The 17,881-nt window shown below is 42.3% G+C and overlaps 1 protein-coding gene across 6 annotated transcripts in view; it reads right to left on the minus strand.

Annotated features, from left to right (window-relative positions):
• The window catches only part of LOC115593926 (glutamate receptor 3-like), an 85,752-nt gene extending 71,387 nt beyond the window's left edge, over positions 1-14,365 (minus strand). For 3 of the 6 annotated variants that reach the window (XR_003986387.1, XM_030437625.1, XM_030437624.1), the window contains exons 1-2: positions 13,810-14,076; positions 13,272-13,430 (exon numbers count right to left, since the gene is read on the minus strand). Coding sequence is in view for 5 of the 6 variants with exons in the window: in XM_030437625.1 (XP_030293485.1) it covers positions 13,272-13,430; positions 13,810-13,897 (247 nt within the window). In the remaining variant the exon portion in view is untranslated. Of the gene's footprint in view, positions 1-13,271; positions 13,431-13,809; positions 14,077-14,103 lie in introns of those variants that run through there. The other 3 variants (XM_030437620.1, XM_030437621.1, XM_030437622.1) reach the window with 2 other exon arrangements.
• Positions 14,366-17,881: the final 3,516 nt, after the last annotated feature.

Consider the following 17,881-nt stretch of genomic DNA (forward strand, 5'->3'; position numbering starts at 1 on the left):
CCAAAACCAAAAGTGATCAAGATCTCTTTGCACTTGTGTTTTAAGGGAGCTCGTCAAATGAGACAGCATTACTAGGCTCGACGGAGGATGCCAACAAATCTCGCAAATGTGCTGACTGACAGACACTCAGCAAATTCAGTGTTTCCTCGTAGAAATGAGCTGGGCGGCTGAGCTGTGCCAGCTTCTGAATGATGACTTGCGGGGTCAGAACACATGGGCAGCATCCCTCCCTTGTCATTCCAGATAACATGTTTCCTTTGCACCTCTGTATTCTGCGAGCAGCTGTTCAGCCTGTCAGCTGGACTGGACGTACAGGGATGCTGAGGGAATATCTCAGGACTCTGCCTGTGACTGACAGCTGAGCAAGAGGACACAATCCAGAGGGTCGTAGGTATTTCCAAACATTACCACAGCTGAAGTAGTGTTACCATCAGAGTTCACAAAGTTCACTGAGAGCCCTCAATCATTCAGTTTCTGCTTTTAGACAGTCATGGAGGAGCCCTCCCAGCACGCACTGGGCAATGAGACAATGAAAAGACACATGTAATCACTGTATATACTATATTATGTAGCTTCTACTTCCTGATCGTCATATCTACGGACCGTGAGAGGCAAACACGTCCAACAACAGTGCTTTTTTTTTTTTTTACATCTCATATTGTAGAAAAACCTAAAAGATTTAGATCCCTGATAAATCTAGTTGCCATGAGGTTAAATGATGTTTTTTATCCAGTTGTGGTGCACAGGCTTCTATGCCCACCCTAAAGCCTACAACAATGAGTGATTGCACAGCCACTGACAGCCTGAGCCTCAAGATGATGAATGAAGCATAATTTGGCCATTTAGATTTCGAATCCAGCAATATTTAGTTTATATAATTTTATACATTTTGCTCTTTGAATAGGTTTGTTTTTCCCCCTAAGCACTTGTTTTTGCCTATTTTATATTCATAAAGGTAGTGTTAATAAGGAAATCCAGAACTATCCAGAGTTTTTGCCTCTGTTAATCTCATGCAAGGGTATTTTGAGGTCACAAGATGGCAGTTTTTTGATGACATTATCTTAGAAAAACATGGGCTGAGTCTTCACTATCAGTGATGTTGTTATCGACAAATAATCAAATATTGTTAGTTTGAACTTGGACCATGAAAGACTATATAAGACTTTAATAAATGCAGTTGCAGGTCATCTCAGGCTTATTTCTGCAAAAAAAAGAAAGGATGTAGGCAAGAAAAATAAATTAATAAATAATTAAGTGTGTTCAAACTCCTTTAGATTAACGCCAGAAGCACTTACAGAGCCTCTGACAGCTTGGGAAAACGACTCAGCTTATAACCTTTCAAAAAAAGCCCCAAACCATGCCTGCACTCCAAATGATTCAACAACAGCTTCGAATTTACTCTGGCTAGACTGGAGCAGACATTTTAGGATAATTTTTGAAGGAATAAGACCAGAACTTCTCACCATCTTGCCCTAAACATGGTTAATGTATTTTTCTGCTTGCGTGATTTCTGTCCTGCACCGACCCCTAAAATCCTCCTTTAACGTTCACATGAATCCACTGCGGTGTTTGACCTTTAAGAAAAACGCTGCAATTGAATACATTTGTTCCATTCTATTTGGACAGCTTACTCCGTCAAGCTTTTTCTAATCTTGTTAGAACATGTAAGTTACAATGTAGGACAAGCCTGACGGTAAATATCAGTAATTCCATTTTCAATTCCAGGTTTAAAATTGCTTCATAGTTATCAAAAATAAAATGGAAACCTCATTGGCATGCTGTATAATTTACAATGTACTCTAGAGCACCATTCTGCTGTACTTCGGATATAAACAGATGTGAAATGGATTGCACTACTACATAAACATGTGGTGTGATTCGACTTCAGCGTTTTGATTTGAATAACACATCCATTTTTTGTAGCGTGGGTGGACAGTGTGTAGGTGCTCCTCATTTTTATTTACCTTGAGGAGAGGAGAGGACTCCGTTTAATTAAGTCTGAACATGAAATGTTAAAAACTGTTTTATGTAAAACTAAGACAAAGACTCTACAGCCACGCTGGGGGCTCTGTGAGGTTGACATAGCAGTGCTTTGAGCTAAACCATCATAGATTAGCGTGTCAGCATGCTATCATTTGTTAATTAGCACTAAACACAAAGTACAACTGAGGCTGATGGGAATGTCATTAGTTTTGCAAACAAAATTTCATGGCAATCCATCCTCGAGTTGTTGAGATACTTCAGTCACAAACACAAATGGAAACCAGCAGCTGACACTCGTGGAAATCTGCAAGTAATGTAAATTTCAGTGGACTGGATGATGAGTGTCTGTACCAAATCCATCATCCAAACCATTGCAATCCATCCTAAAGATGTTAAGATACTTAAGTTGACACCAACAACTAATAATTACCTACTTCTCATTGCCAATCTCCCTAAAATAACCAATAATGTCACATTTGTGTATTTTGAAAACAAGTTCCTGTTCTGTGTATTATGCAAGAAGAAAGAAATAGCTGTAGTGAGCAAAGACGGAGGATTGAAAGGAGACCTATTGTGCTATTTCAGTTTTCCCTTTCCTTCAGTGTGTTGTATGGGCTCTTGTGCATGTAAAATGTCTTGAAAGTTAAAAAGCCCAAAGTCTGCGCCAACGGGAGCTCATCTCTCCCACAGAAAACACTGCTCCTGAAGTGCCTGACACGCCTAATCAGTAGTCCCGCCTTTAATTCACTGACTTCTCCGTGACATCACCATGTCTTTATTCACAGTAGAAGTGATGCTAACCGGTAGCTGAAGACATGATAGAGCTAACCAGAGACAGTGTCTAAACGTGTTTCAGACAGAGGGAGAATACAGTGCTGCTGATGCGTTTTATGAGCATTAAAAGCATGTAAACATATTCTCCTGGTAACCCAGAACTGAAATGATGAACTTAACAGTAAACATGATATGTGTCCTTTAATACTCCGTAGCTCTAATAAGATTTGTTGTGCCCCACATAGACCCACTTCTAGAAATCTATTGCAAATCTGTAAAACTTGCTTTTGTTCATCTGAAAATGAGCTATATTTTCAAAGATACCGAAAAGCTGCCAATAATATAAATTTCCGTGCAACACTAGTCTGGACCAAGGAGCCTTTGTGGACAGAGAGACAAAAAAGGACTCCCTACTTCATGTGTGGGATCTACCTGCCCTGGGACTGTGGGTGGAAAATAGCAACTTGCTCAGGCATAATACAATTCTGTTGCATATTAAACTGGGCAACAGTCCCATGTATAAACATGTCAGCAGCAGTTGTGTCGTTGCTAATGTTAGCATGTTAGCCTGACGCTCTGCAATTTCTCCAGTGGTCTCCGAGGTGGAGGGTATCTTATCTGAGAGTCCTTTTGTTCAGTACGTAACAAAACAATTCATCGCAGCCAACCAAAAATGTCTGTACACTTGGAATAACAACACAGAAAACTGGCCAACATGTTCCAGTAACATGGAGTTAACTGACTAGTTCGCCTTCAAGGGTAGTGGCTGCACAGTGAGTTAGCATTTGGTTAGGTTAGCTTGTTCACACGATTGCATGAGAAATCGTGGATAGCCTAACATCACTGTTGTGTAAATCAAATATTTATTTTTGAACGCATTCATCTTTGCTATTAATATGTGGGATTTATATTCATGAGTATTTTCCGATGCATCTGACCTCTGAAAAAAGAAAAAATCTTCAAAAGTGGTGGACTGACTGACAGGCACACAGACAGAGCTATTCATAGACCACAGGCTAACATGGCAGATCAAAACACACACCGAATACATTATGCATGTTTGTGAAATAGTGCATGACCTTTGAACAGTGACTCATCACTGTATGTCATCTGGTGTGAGTCTAATAAGCTGCACTCATTCTTCACTGAAAGGCTTATTAAGACCCGCGAGTTCAATTTTTCCCCCATACGGTGAAATAACCGTAAATGCTTGTTTGGATAAAAATCTCACTGAAGGCAAAGTGCACAGTTTAAATGATCTGTGTGTTATGACATTTAAGTGTTTCATATTTGTATCCGCATTACACTCTGCATTGTTGTGCAATTCGTCTCAGTTGACCAACCACACAGAAAGCAGAGGGCATATACGGACCGAAGCCTGAGTAGGTGTTTCTCCTCCGGCAGTGCGGTTGCATGTTGGCTGGAATTCCCTCATCTCTGCAGAATACAGCTTTGTTAACCCACCCATTTTCTTCCAGTGGGCTACCCCCAGCAGATACTCATTACACGCAGGAAGCGGGACATCACTGGTTGGATTAGCCCTAATCTGAGAAATACAACTGGATTCAGCCGACATGGTAAAACAACATGACAGGAATATCTACGGCAGTGGTACGGAGACAGGGCCCGTGGCTACTGGAGTCTTGTATGGAGGAATACACTTTAATATTTCACTGCAGCGTGGTTAAAGCGCTGCTAACACTCCACCTACACATGCTTTGCATATACTGCAAAAACATCATCCGTGGACCACTATTTCAAGAGACGGGCATACAGCACACTCCATTTGAAAAAGGTTGTAAGGCTGCAGAAGACACCGGAACACGGACTCACATCTGAATGCATCAGGAATATACAGTAAAGTGGAACATGTGATGACTGTGTGAGCAGGGTAGTTCAAGGTAACTCACTGCGATATCATAATTCTTCATTTTGCTCCATAAATGAATTCATTTCATGTATTGTATTTCTTTATAATGAACAACGCTGTCACATTTCCTCACCTCTTATCATAAGTTCTGGTGCTCAACATCGAAAATAGATTGAATAACGACAATGATGAATCAGATATGAATGATAGAGCTTGAATAGTTTCTGGTTTCAAGTGAATTTAAAACGTGAAAACACTGAAGCGCTTGAGGTCATTTTGTGAAGCGTCTCCTTTACATTCAACATCTGAGGTTCATACAACTTTTCCAAAGCGGATGCTCTAAATTAATCACTGCCCCGATGGCACCTTTGCCTTTCTCATGTTTTCTCCTGTGTCGTTCACGGCTTGTTGTCCTTTGGATATTCTCAGGTAACATTTAGTGAATAACAGCAGAGATTTGCAGAGGCAGCCTCGCTGAAGGACGTTGTGTAAGACCGCAACAAACTGCTGCAGCATCACTGTAGCTTGTCAGTAGTGATCACCGTCGCGCTGTTACAGCACTGACATGTAAGCACATTCTGATGCACAGGATGAAAGACTAAACTGCACATCTCCAGTGGCTTGCCCCTGAACCGATTCGGCGCTATTCCGCCATTTTACAGCTTTACGACCAGCCGGGTTTGAGCGACTGGGTGTGAGAGAAATAAGAAATAAGACTTCTCTTACAACAGCTGTAGGCTGGTTTTTGGTCAAATACATTTTGCACTTGACTGACAGCGATGTCATCAGTCAATGGATGTTTAAAAGCCTCTGCTGTAGTTCTGAATTTGGCATCAGTGCTCCCTTGTTCAAAGACAGCTAATGCATTTATTCTGCATGATGATCCATGAGTGTTGTCTTGCCCCACAGCGATACACCCTAAAAGCTCTTATTAAACTCAGGGTCAAATGTCGGTGAAAGTATCAGTTAGAAAACCGCGCTGCCTGCGAGTCCAGTGACTCTTTAGTTAGATCAAATTCAGACAACGACATTCTGAAAGCTTTTATGTTTTTATTATGCTTCGCAGTGAGCACGCCGTGACAAATCTGAGGATGAGTACTTGTCAACTTGGGGCAGGTCATCCAAGCTGACAGGACTCTGGCTGCAGTAGCAGTAACACAGATATTTTTAACAGTGCGTTGTGATAAAAGGACATGCTTTTGGGGTAAGTGTCTGTTTCTGTTCAAGGGCTCCCAAATCCAGAGGATTTGTGTAAGGCTTTCAAAAAAAAACACACAAGATTGTCTAAATGTCTAACCAAAGATGGTGAATTGAAAGTATTGACAGCTGAATCTAGGCGTGCACAGGGGAACATGGACTTGTTTTTCCCCTCATTATCAGTGACCTCGTTGGCTACGCAGCCATACAAAAATAACCATTTGTTTTATGGAAACACGTTTATTACTCTGGCCAAACAGCGTGGATTAAGATAGAAACTATCATGCAGAATGGGCTCCCTCAGGCCAAACAAGTTGACAACCTTGTCTGTGGTGCTCATGCATCATTCATGACTTGTCGGTTTAAATGAGTTCTGAGAGTTATGACGGATCCAAGGTTGTTAGATATTGTTTGGTTATATTCCAGCGTGCCTGCTCTGCTACAGCAAAAAGTGATGAAGAGCATTGCCAATTTGACATTTAACTCCAGATATTATAATTTAAAAGCTTTACAGCTCTAATGCTCCAGCTGGTGAAATCGTCCTCTTTTGAGCCACTTCTTTCAGGAACCTCACAGCCTCTGAAAACATGGCTGTGGGAGAGTTGTTGCAATCCTTAAAGGAACAGTCACACATTGTAACACATTTATTTGTTTTCTTGTGGAGAATTGGATAAAAAAAAAAAAAAAAAGATCAATATGTCTGTAAATATAAACACACAGCACGCAGCCTGTTAGCTTAGCTTAGCACAAAGAGTGGATGCAGGGGAAACAGCTAGCCTGGCTTTGTCCAAAGATACCAGCACCTCTAAAGCTCGCTGACTAACATTTTGGGTTTTTTATGGTTGCCTGGAAACCTCACAGACATGGTTAGACACCAGGGGCAAGATGCATGAAACCCTGTGTGCACACAAAGAAAGAAACATGCATTCACATTCTTTTTGTCAGATTTATAAAGCTGTGCGTGCCCCTGATTCTGTTTTTTTATGTATCTTAATCATTGTGGAAATGGGCATCTGTGCACAAGCTTAAATTCCACTCCAACAATTATCCATAAATAGACGCAGAAACACCATTAAACCCCAGTTTGTATGTCCATATTCACGCTGAAGAGCAGAGGAAGAACAATTAAGTCGACTGCGTTTCATCAGCAGGGTTCAACAGCGTCAGAACAGCTGTCAGTATGTGCGTCTGTACCTATTTATAACCACAAATTTATCACATGTACCTGCAAAACCTCATTGTGGGAATTTCTCACTCATTATAGCTAAATGTCAGAAGGATGATCAATGACTAATCTACGGAGCTCATGTTGAAACAGACTTCATCGCTAATTAGGATCAACTGAAAACGTCTGACTCCAAAACAAAGAGCCATCACTCATACATAAACTGACAACTCAAGCAAACAACATTTTACCTGAAGGTCACGCCTCTCACTTTATATTTAATGTCCGCTGCTTCATTTAAATATGTACTGAAAGGAAGCTTGCACCAAGGAATGCCGGATAGCAAAAGAAAAGGGCTGACGGATATGGACTGGTGCCTTCTACAGTGATGTAATATTGGCATTGTTCTACTGACATGGTGTTGAAGCTGCGGATGTGATGCATGTGGGTTCTTATTACTTGGTTGGTTGACATTTCTGTGTGTTTTATGCTGAGTATTTTCATACCGTTGACTCTGTAGCGGCTCAGGCTATGCCCCTTTTGATGCGCCGTTGAGCAAAGTTTCCCCCAGCCCTTATATCCCCACCACTTGTCAACATAAAGTGACTCCCTCCGGCGCGTAATCCCTCCGTAATACCACAAAGTGTCGTTTTCAAATTCCAATTTTTGCACAAATTAAACAAACGAGATACAACATGTCAATTATTGAGCGTTAGAGGTGTTGGTAGGTGGATTCTGTTACCTTTTAGACGGAGCCAGACTAACTGTTTTCTCTCTGTTTTCACTCTTTGTGCTCACTGAAGCTACATGGTTCATAGTACAGACATAAAAGTGTAATCAATCCTCAGATCTAACTCTGGCCAATAAAGCAACTAAGGATATCTCCCTTAATATTGAAGTATTCCTTTTAAAAAAAGCACTGAATACTACACCTATAGGACATTTGGTGTATATCTTACCTAGTTTTCAGTCTAGCTTCCACCCATAGCTGTTCTTAGCTTATAAATCTATTTAACTGGATGTCATTGTCATCATTTTTGTCTTAATGTTGTCGTTTTAAAAATCTATTTAAATAATTTTCTGATTGATCCTTTCTATTTCTTCGGCTTCATTAAAAACACATTTTTATCTTGAAGTTGTTCAAATCAAATATTGGAAATTGAATGCGCGCCGCTGCTGCTCCCCTGCCTGCACTGTTTCTATGCAGGTAAAAAAAACAAGGCATCAAAAATAATGGGATACTTTAACTCAAAGCATTGTTGTGTTAAGCGTACCTCATTTGGACACAGCATGTGAGTCAATGCATTCACCGCATCCCCGCAGCCTTAATAATGCAAAAGTAAGAAGAAGAAGAAGAAGAAGAAGCAGAAGAAGAAAAAGAAGAAGAAGAGGAGGAGGAGGATGAGGAGGAGGAGATCTGGCTACACAAACTGGTCTATGCTGCATCAGTGGGACTGTCCATTGCCTACACAGTGAAGTGCTCTAACATTAGCCTCTGTCTGAGCAGCATCACACTGGTTGAGTCATAGCAGAGGGAGGATAGGTAGCTATAATAAACGCACTAATGAGAAACACGCTGTCATATTGACATTTGATTAAATTAAATGGATAAAAAGGAAAGTTCATCTCTGGAAGAATGTTTGATCTGAGCAGATCCGTCCTGCTGCTGCCGCTTCAGACGAGAGACGTGAAAGAGGAAAGTCTTTAAAAATGCATGATGGGCTTTTTAGGGTTTGTTTGTTTCACATGGCACAGTGGTATAAACAGACTGCACTGCAACGATACACGCATGTGCCGACAAATCACTTTCAGACACAAGGTTTCAGACATTATTCAAACTCACCAAATCTGTGACAGCCAACCACTAGGACAACAAAACAACGCAGATGGCAGAAAAAGGGTTTTATCGAAACTGTAATCACTCTTAGATAACAGCCACCTAATTACTCCCTGCCTCGTAAAACACCAAAATCTCACAATGTCAAAGAAAGTGAGAAAAAAACAACCTGGGTTCATCCGTTTATCTGGATCTGCACCAAAGTTAATGGGGTCTATTCTGGGCTCAGACTCTTCCTCCATCAAAGGTTCATGGAAATCCGGTTTGTGGTTTTCATGTAATCCTGATCACAAATCAACCAACTAACAAACAAACGAACAAACTAATGAATGGTACACTTATGCTTAAACTAAATTAACAAACAGTGAAATGCTTTATAAACCACTTATTCAGCAATTATTTATCGTAAAGTTTATAACACTTTGTAAATGGTTCATAAATACTTGTGTACTTCCTCATAAACATAATCTGGATGGTCATTATTGCAAATGCTGTTTATAAACCTTAACAACTGCTTCATAAATGATTTCAAACATTTCATTGTATGTCACAGTTAAATAACTATTAACTTCAGTTTAATTAACTATTAACTTACCATTTATCAATGATGGTTATCCTATAGTGTTACAAAAAAACCCTCTGTTTTCATTTGTTTTAGGGTAATTGTAACTGATAATAACAATAATAATACTGTGTACTATGATATTCGTTGAGAAGGTTAATACTGAACATGGACATTTAATTACACACAGAGTGAATGCTTTGTAAATAAAGATATGCCGTGGTCTGTTCCAGCTGTCTTCCCTGTCACCAAATCCAAAATCCCTCATGCACTTGGTTCAACCCCCCCCCCGGCGTGTCCAGCCGGGAACAGCGGCTCTCAGTCTCCGCTGTCTCCTCCCGCCCTGACCTCAAGTCTAAATGGATATAACCGTCCCATTTCTGCATTTATGCACACAATCTGTCCTGGCCCGGGGCAAGGTGTCACATCAATACGTCCTGCAGCTCCACTCCAGCCAGCACAAATTGGTGAGATAATAAACACGATGGCGCGAGTGAGGTTCCTCTTTGTCGGAGTCAATCCAAACAGGTCGCGGTGACTGGAAACTGGTATCGCTGGCCGTTCGCAGGTTTGTTTGTTTTATCAACTTTTCATAGCTGCAGAGCAAGCATCAAACTGAAGATTCAGTGTCTGCGGCCAGGGGAAGTTGGAGCACGGCCATATATTAGTAAAGAGGGACTGAGACAGAGAAAATGAAAGCTTGGTGAGAATTGATTTTTCCGTGCTCGAGAACAAACTGGAGCCACACACACACACTACTACTGGACTACAGCCCTGCACCTATTGATCCACGCTGCCAATAACATAGTCATTTGCCATCAGGGATTTGTAACAATCATTATATACTGACCCAGCTGGAGGACAGCAGTGTTGTCCGGCTTTATTCCACTCAGGATCCATACGACAAACGCAACAAATGAGCTCAGAGCAAAACGTAATCCTTCTCATTAATATACCGATTTTATACACTCATTTATTAGTTTCGCAGACAATCCCGAAGATCGCAGAGCACATTAGCAGATTTAAAATCAGCTCAGTCATCTCAACACTTGCTAATATTATCAAAAACCAACTATATGAGCTGTGGGGAAATCACAGCGATGACTAACCATAACAGAAATGTGTCAAATCATAATCATCACATTCCTCTACATCAACACCTGCCAGGCGAGCAGGGGCAATTATGCAATCCAGGCTACTAAAAATAAGAATCGTGGAGTTGGGTGCATTTTCTTAATTTTTTTTTTCAAGCGGCGCCTTAGTCACAAGCTGGCCTGGCTGGTCTGCAATAATGAGCTGCTCACTGGTCTTTGTCAACTGGGAAGCATCTTAGCTCAGCTTGCATCAGCTTATCTCGAGAAAAAATTAATCCCCCCCGATTATCTCAGTTATTTTCTTCTTATCCTTTAAGGAAGAAACCCCCTTAAGCTCCTTTCAAAAACAATGGATTCAGGTTTAGTCAACGTGACGCCTCGTATAAATCTTTAAGAATCTTGATTCAACAAGCCTCTGTTGACTCGGCAGTGCTCCACGTGTGGCAGGGGCACATCCTTTTAACGCCCTACAGAAACTCGGTGAAAAGTCAGTCTGTAAATGTCTCATTAGGAGCACAAACCTGCAAAATAAACGCACTTGACTCAAAACATGCATCGATATCCCATGTGATGGAATTATTTGAGTGTGGCCAGAACTAAAACCCTACGTTTAACAACGACATTTAAGTGAAAAAAAAAAGCTCATTGGCAATCTCACAAAAAAAAAAAAAAAGTTTGTGCTGGATGAGTAATTTCACATAAAGGCTCCCTTTTGACCTCCTGAAAATGACAAACGAGCCCCAGAAGAAGAGTGTGTGTTTCATCCCTGATCTGGACAAAACCAAGCATGTAGTATTCATACTCTTCCTCAGTAACAACTGCTGAAGTGCCCTTGAGCTAAGCACTGACCCCATGCGCCCCTCCAGCGTAATCACTCAGCGGCCGACAGCTGTCGTGGACATCACCGTTAACCTGTATCCTCGTCTTCCCTTCTGCATCACCTCGACGGCGTGTTTGCATTTCCATTACAGCCGCGCCCCTGCGATGTGCGAGCTACAACTCCTTTCCCATTTTTTTTCGCCCCTTTTTTCTCACTTCATTAGGTTACGCAGCCGCTCCCCCCTCCGCGGTGGCTGACAGAGTTTTGGAGAGCTGCGGCTGATCCTGGAGCGTGAAGTGTGAAGTGCATTTTGGTGGGAAGAAGGATAACAAATTAATTCTCAAGACAGAAACTTGGTGCCCTACATGGCGGAGGATTGACTGGGAGACCAATTATGAAGCTGTCTCACACTTCGCAGCTCTTCCTATCGAATCCATCATGTTTGCGGAGATGACTACACGGATTACGGCGCGTTACAGCTGATGCACTGGGTTGTTTATCCGTCAAAAGTGTGGTGAGGAGTATAGACACTGAGGCGCTTGCTGCTGGTGTGACCTAACGTATTTTAAATTATTATCAAAGGGATTGAGTAACAGGCTTAAGATGGCTGCTAATCTGCATCGCTGGCGGTAACAAATGACAATTAGAGACGGGAAAGTTTCAGGAGCGAGACAAGGCCCGCAACGATTATTTTCATGGTCGATAAATCTGTCGATAATTTTCTCAATAGGTGTAGATTCCGACCGATTCGTCATTTGGCTGTTGTTATCGGCCTGTCACAGATGTATCAGCGTATATACTGGTCAAAATGTGATGCTTGGCGTAATCTAAGATTATTCAGCTCTCAGTAAAATGTACTTCTTCTGTGCACTGATGTCGTTTTAGACACTGAAGTTTACTGTTTTTAAAGGGGCTCTGCGGAACTTCCGTGTTGTGCTCGAGGCCGGTCGTTCGCTTGTGTTCGCAGACTCCATCTCTGAACTGATGTTAGCTGCTGTTAGCTTTCCGTTAGCCGAGCAGAGAGCGGCGCTGAGGAGGCACTCGAGAACGTGCACCAAGTGACATCCGTTGGACTGTCGCGGAAAATCCGTCCTGAGTGCTTTCACGAAGACATCCACAGTCCACAACCCAAAGACACAGTTTGTTTTCATAGAGGAGTAAATAAACCAGAACATGAGAAATGTGGCGTTCTTTTTCAGATGACTCAAAACGACTATTCGATTACCAAACAAGCTGGAGATTTATGCAATGGCCGAATAGCAGCTCCAGGCAAGATGACCAAAAAGTGCAACAATTTGCCCGATTCATCCGAACCAACCAGTGTTCAGCCACCACGCCACACTCTGTAACATGCAGGCATCACTCATAAAGCCTCTACGTGACGTCACAGCCGGATGCCACAACGACCCGGCGGAGCAACGTTTCATTTCACCCCCACTTTCAAGTCGGATCATCTGAGCGCCGCAGATCAGCTCCTCTGGAATTACTGAATTACTCAGTTTACAAAATCACTGTGTTTGGCCAATTACAGGGGCCATCATGCTCCATCATCCAGCTGGTGCATTTTGGATTGCATGAGTGAGGAGTTTGGCCAGACTGCTGGCAGGTGTGTGTGTGTGTGTGTGTGAGAGAGAGAGTGCATGTGTGTGCGTGCGTGTGTGTGTGTGCGTGTGTGTGTTTGGGTGCGTGTTCCATGTATTCAACAAAACAGATCTCAGCTCATAAACATCAGTGTCATTTTTTTTGGATTGGCCTGCTAATGAGACAAATGCAGCGACAACAAATATTTCAACATACTGTGTGTGTTCAGTCAGTCATTACGTCTGGATTCAATTATGAAAATATAATTGCACTGTGCTTTTCATACAAAAAAAAAAAAAAAAAACTGTGCAAGGAGATGCGTCCCTGCTGTCTTCCCAGGCAGAGAACAATTGGCATTAACCAGCTGACACTGTGCGGGAGTACTCACAGGCGTGTGTGACGGAGAAGCTGTTGGAGGACTCCAGGTTGTCAACATTGTAATTGAGGTGGAAGGGTTTCTCCGTCACATTCTGGTTGGTGTTGTACAGCTGGACAGCGAACCTGAAGGCGCTGTGCTCCTGCACCGTGGAGCGCATGAACAGTCCACCTACAGGAGAGAAGATGTCACACGGAACAGTTCTCAGATCAGCTCACCCGGGCCACACATCGAGGAGAAGACTTATTTACAGAGTGAGGGGGCAGTGACCGACAATTACGCATCACCGCGCACATGATCGCATCAGGTCATTTAAAGAAAGATACCGAAACTCGCCTTGTGACAATTAGGATCAACTATTTTATTGTATTATTTTTTTTTTCTTTCTGGACGAAACGCGCGCGGGATCCCGGCAACCTTTACGAGAAGTGAACTTGGTGATCAATTATGCAAATGAGCAAATGAGCCCCCGCGTCCAGATTTTAAGACAGTGTGAACAAAGACGTGCGGTCGGTCGGTCGGTCTGTCGGAGCATCCCGGCTGAACTTACCGATGTTGATCTGATTTGGAAACCCGGCCAGCGACTCCCCGCAGAAATGCAACAAAACAAGCACAGCCGCTAGTGTGCGATGCCACATTTTCCCCGAGAAGTGGAATCAACTCCTGGTCTGGATGTGACTGAGGAGACAGCAGGGAGAACCATGTACACGGGCTGGTACGCTAAAAAAGAAATCCACAAGATGCGGCGGGTCTCTCTCTCTGTCTCTCTCTCTCTCTCTCTCTCTCTCTCTCGCTCTCTCACTCTCTCACTCTCTCTCACTGCCTCTCTGTGTCTCTCACTCACTGTGTGCTCCCACGTTGAATGTGTGCCAGCGCAACTGCAGCGCCAGCCCTCCTCCTCCTCCTCCTCTGATGCTGCTGCTGCTGCTGCTGGAAACCTAAAGCCACTGTTTTATCTCAAAGATGGTGGTGGTGGTGTAGGAGGAGAGGAGAAAGCGGATCTCCTTACTGTGGATAAGGACCACTGAAATGGGCCAGAGAGGGAGAGAGATGGAGAGAGAGCGAGGAGAGGAGAGGAGGGGAGGAGGAGGGATGGATGGATGGAGAGGGAGGGGGGGCGTTTATCAAACTTGGTCTGACGTTGAATTATAATAAGAGCAGCCTTCCGTCTTCCTCCTCACGTCACTGCAGAGTTGGTGTGTGTGTGTGTGTGTGTGTGTGTGTGTGTGTGTGTGTGTGTGTGTGCGCGTGGGCGTGTGTGTTTGAGGCGGTGTATAGCCTCTGCTGGGTTTTGGTGTGTGTGTGTGTGTGTGTGTGTGTGTGTGTGTGGTGCAAAGGCAGAGCAGCACACACCAGTATCCAGCCAGTGTGGACCAATGGTGTACAGCTGAGTGTGTGTGTATGTAGGCCAGGCAAACAAGCATCTTTCCATCTATCTATCTATCTATCTATCTATCTATCTATCTATCTATCTGTCTATCTATTACACATCTCCTCTCCCTCATGCAGCAGTACTCAGTCCTGCTACACACCAGCAGCATAATCTTAGGCTGTCCCCTGCAGGTGTTTGAGTGCACACACCGTACGAGATTGCACTGATTTATCACCTGTTTAATCACCAGATGCCAAGTGGCCCAACTAATGCTAGATATTAGTTTTTCCTAATTGACTCGCTCGCTCGTGATAAGTCTTTTTTAATTTCATTTTTTTTTTTTTTTTCTTTTTGGTTGGCAGCGATGATGCAGGGAGTTCAGGAGCGGCGACCTACTTTGAGGAGCATCACATCACACTGCAGAGGTGCGCTCGGGCTGGTTTGAGTTCTCTCAAGTGGCCGTTTATTATCTGCTTTGAATTTCCCAAATTATCTTTAGTTGTTTTGTTTTTTTTAATTCATAATCCGGTTTAAAAGATGCATAAAGAGGTTAATTCTTCTGCCAACATTTTATGAAAGGACGTTCCAAATTGTTAACAATGTGCAATTGAATTACATGGAACAAAGGCCGGTTTCTGTGGTGGGAGGATCAGTGCAGAGCATACTGATGCTTATCCTTTCAGTGCACTGGACTCCTTGACCAATATACAGCAGCCCTCAAATACACAGTCAATACACACATCAAATAGAAATTTGACCTGAAACCTTCCAACCTCTACTCATCATGTACCTGTGTTTTTATTCTACATTTAAAGGGGCGCTATGTGGTTTTGGAGACGAAATTCAAACGCTTTATATTTACAATATTAATGAGGTAATAATACAAACTCAGAAATATTGATCTTCTCCATGACTGAATAAACGAGCTGTTCTCAGAGGAAATGAAGGTCCCCAGGACACCGTTTGAAGTCGGAAAGGTGGCGGGGTCCGCCTCATATAAAGTAGAGTGAAAGAGTAAAACAGTATGATATTGTTTATTCATTTTATTCTGTCATGAAAACGAAGACAGTTTGTTCATTACGTTTGTTAAGGCATAAAAAAAATGTTTTTCTTCGGATTATGAATTTCTTCCCCAGAACTACACAGTGCACCATTAATTCTTTAAATTCATACATCACATTATCCGCCACAGTTGAAAGGTTTCATAGGGATTTTAAATACATGTGTTTTATTCGACATTTTAATGATCATAAAGGGCCTGTACGTAACAAGTTGTAGCAATTTACATGTATACATACATTTTTTAAATGGCCGTAACTGAGCGGACGATAATACGACGTGTAAAAATGAAACCTTCCCCGTCTCTCTCAGTTGCCTCGTCTCAGTGCCTCTCTGCGTCTCGCTAGCAAAGAACAACAGTAGCTAATGTCGGTTTAGAAATGAAGTCCGCGAATATAAACTAACGACTGGCTTCAAACACAGCACAGAAGTTCCACAGAGCCCCTTTAAAATAAATACAAACAGGTATAACTAAACTGAATCCTCCAAGCCTGTACTCGGCATTGTTTTGCGTAACCGTATTTTTATTTCGCATTTAAATTCTCTGAATCTGTTGATCAAATTATCTACCGTAGTTGCAGCGTTTTAGGCTTTTTAAATAACTGTTTTATTTATGTTTTAATTTACCTATCAAATCATCCTCCATTATGTTTTAATGGATTATGATTAGCTAATTGCGGGTCTGCCTTATCTTTGTCAGTGTGTCTCTTTGTTGCTGTAATTGACTCAATTTTCTTGCAAAATGAGGGTCAACGCTCACAAACGATCACTGGATTATGAATAAAGGTCGATGGCACCGTGCCGTATTGTTGTCAGTCTAAAAAAAACAAAAAAAGCATTACATCAGCCAACAGACCCCCCCGGAAAAATAAAATATGAGACGCCTTGAGTTATGGCCATTATTAACTGTCATAGAATTAGTCGTTTGGCTGCATGTCAGACAGCAGAGATTCTAGAGACGAGGGCACAAGTTATTACATCAAGACAGCCAAATCTGCAGCTAAATCTCAAATATGTTCCACTAATGGAGTAGATGGAGTAAACCTGATGTTGTTTTCTTACTGCTTCTCATTTAAAACACTGCAGCTTTATTTACCTCTGTCTTAAATCAATACTCAGTAATGTCTGCAGCCTGCGCAGCATCTAGTGGTTTTGTCGAATCTCGCTGCCGGAGTGAGTGTACAGGTGATGTTGCGGTCGTCTGTGGTGCTTTTCATTAGTGTGTAAGTTCAAGCACGTTTTGTACCACCTGCTGCACTTCTGTACTATCGGCTGAAATACAGTTGTTCCACTTAATTTTTTTTTTTGGGACAACCACCCTTGCGTCTGAAGTTCATTCCCTTTAACCATTTATCTTTCTGAGGACATTAAAGTCAAAGCACTTTATTCACTCCAGTATTGCTTACTCACTGGGGGCGCCTCTTACATTCCATTAGATTAACTGAGCAATACAATATCAATTATGCTCACAGTGTGATTTGTTGGTAAAGGGGTTTGTGTGTGTGTGTGTGTGTGCGCGCGTGCATTATATATTTATATATTTAAACAGTATATGTATGCTGGAGTGGAAGAAATCATTACAGCTTCCTATTTAGACTGCTGCAGAACCAGCACAGCAGAACAGGCTACAGAGTCGCAGCTTATTGATCTGGGTGTGATTTAAGGCTCGGCGTACGACTCTAATCTCTCACAGGACACAGCGGGGAGAACAACTGCACTATATTTAAGTTCAATTTCATGAGCGAAAGCGACGTCCGGGGTGGTGTGACCTTTTTGCGCAGACACACACCGCTGTTTGTGCAGATCAGTTCCCTGCCACGTGAAAAACGATCCCCATTAGTTTCAGTCCACCTAAACATAGATTTCGAGCAAAATCCTTGCCAAACACGCACGAGGTGTTGTTATATCAACTTGAGTGCAAAAACGTAGCCCAAAGTGCAGCCTGCAGTAAACACTGAGGAGAGTTAAGGGACTGTGTGAATGTACGAGTGTGGTGAGGGGGCTGAAGCTTATGTTCACTCTGTAGAAAAAAAAGCCTTCCACATCGTATTGTTTTCTTTAAAACCTGCTCTTGATCGACTATTGAAAAATAACAAAACACCTTAACATCTTCACTGCAACATGTAAAAATAACATAACAGTTATTATTATTATGTTTTCTTCAGTGTATAACCACCTGAAACTGATAATC

The sequence above is a fragment of the Sparus aurata genome, chromosome 13, assembly GCF_900880675.1.
Source record: "Sparus aurata chromosome 13, fSpaAur1.1, whole genome shotgun sequence".
NCBI lineage: Eukaryota > Metazoa > Chordata > Actinopteri > Spariformes > Sparidae > Sparus > Sparus aurata.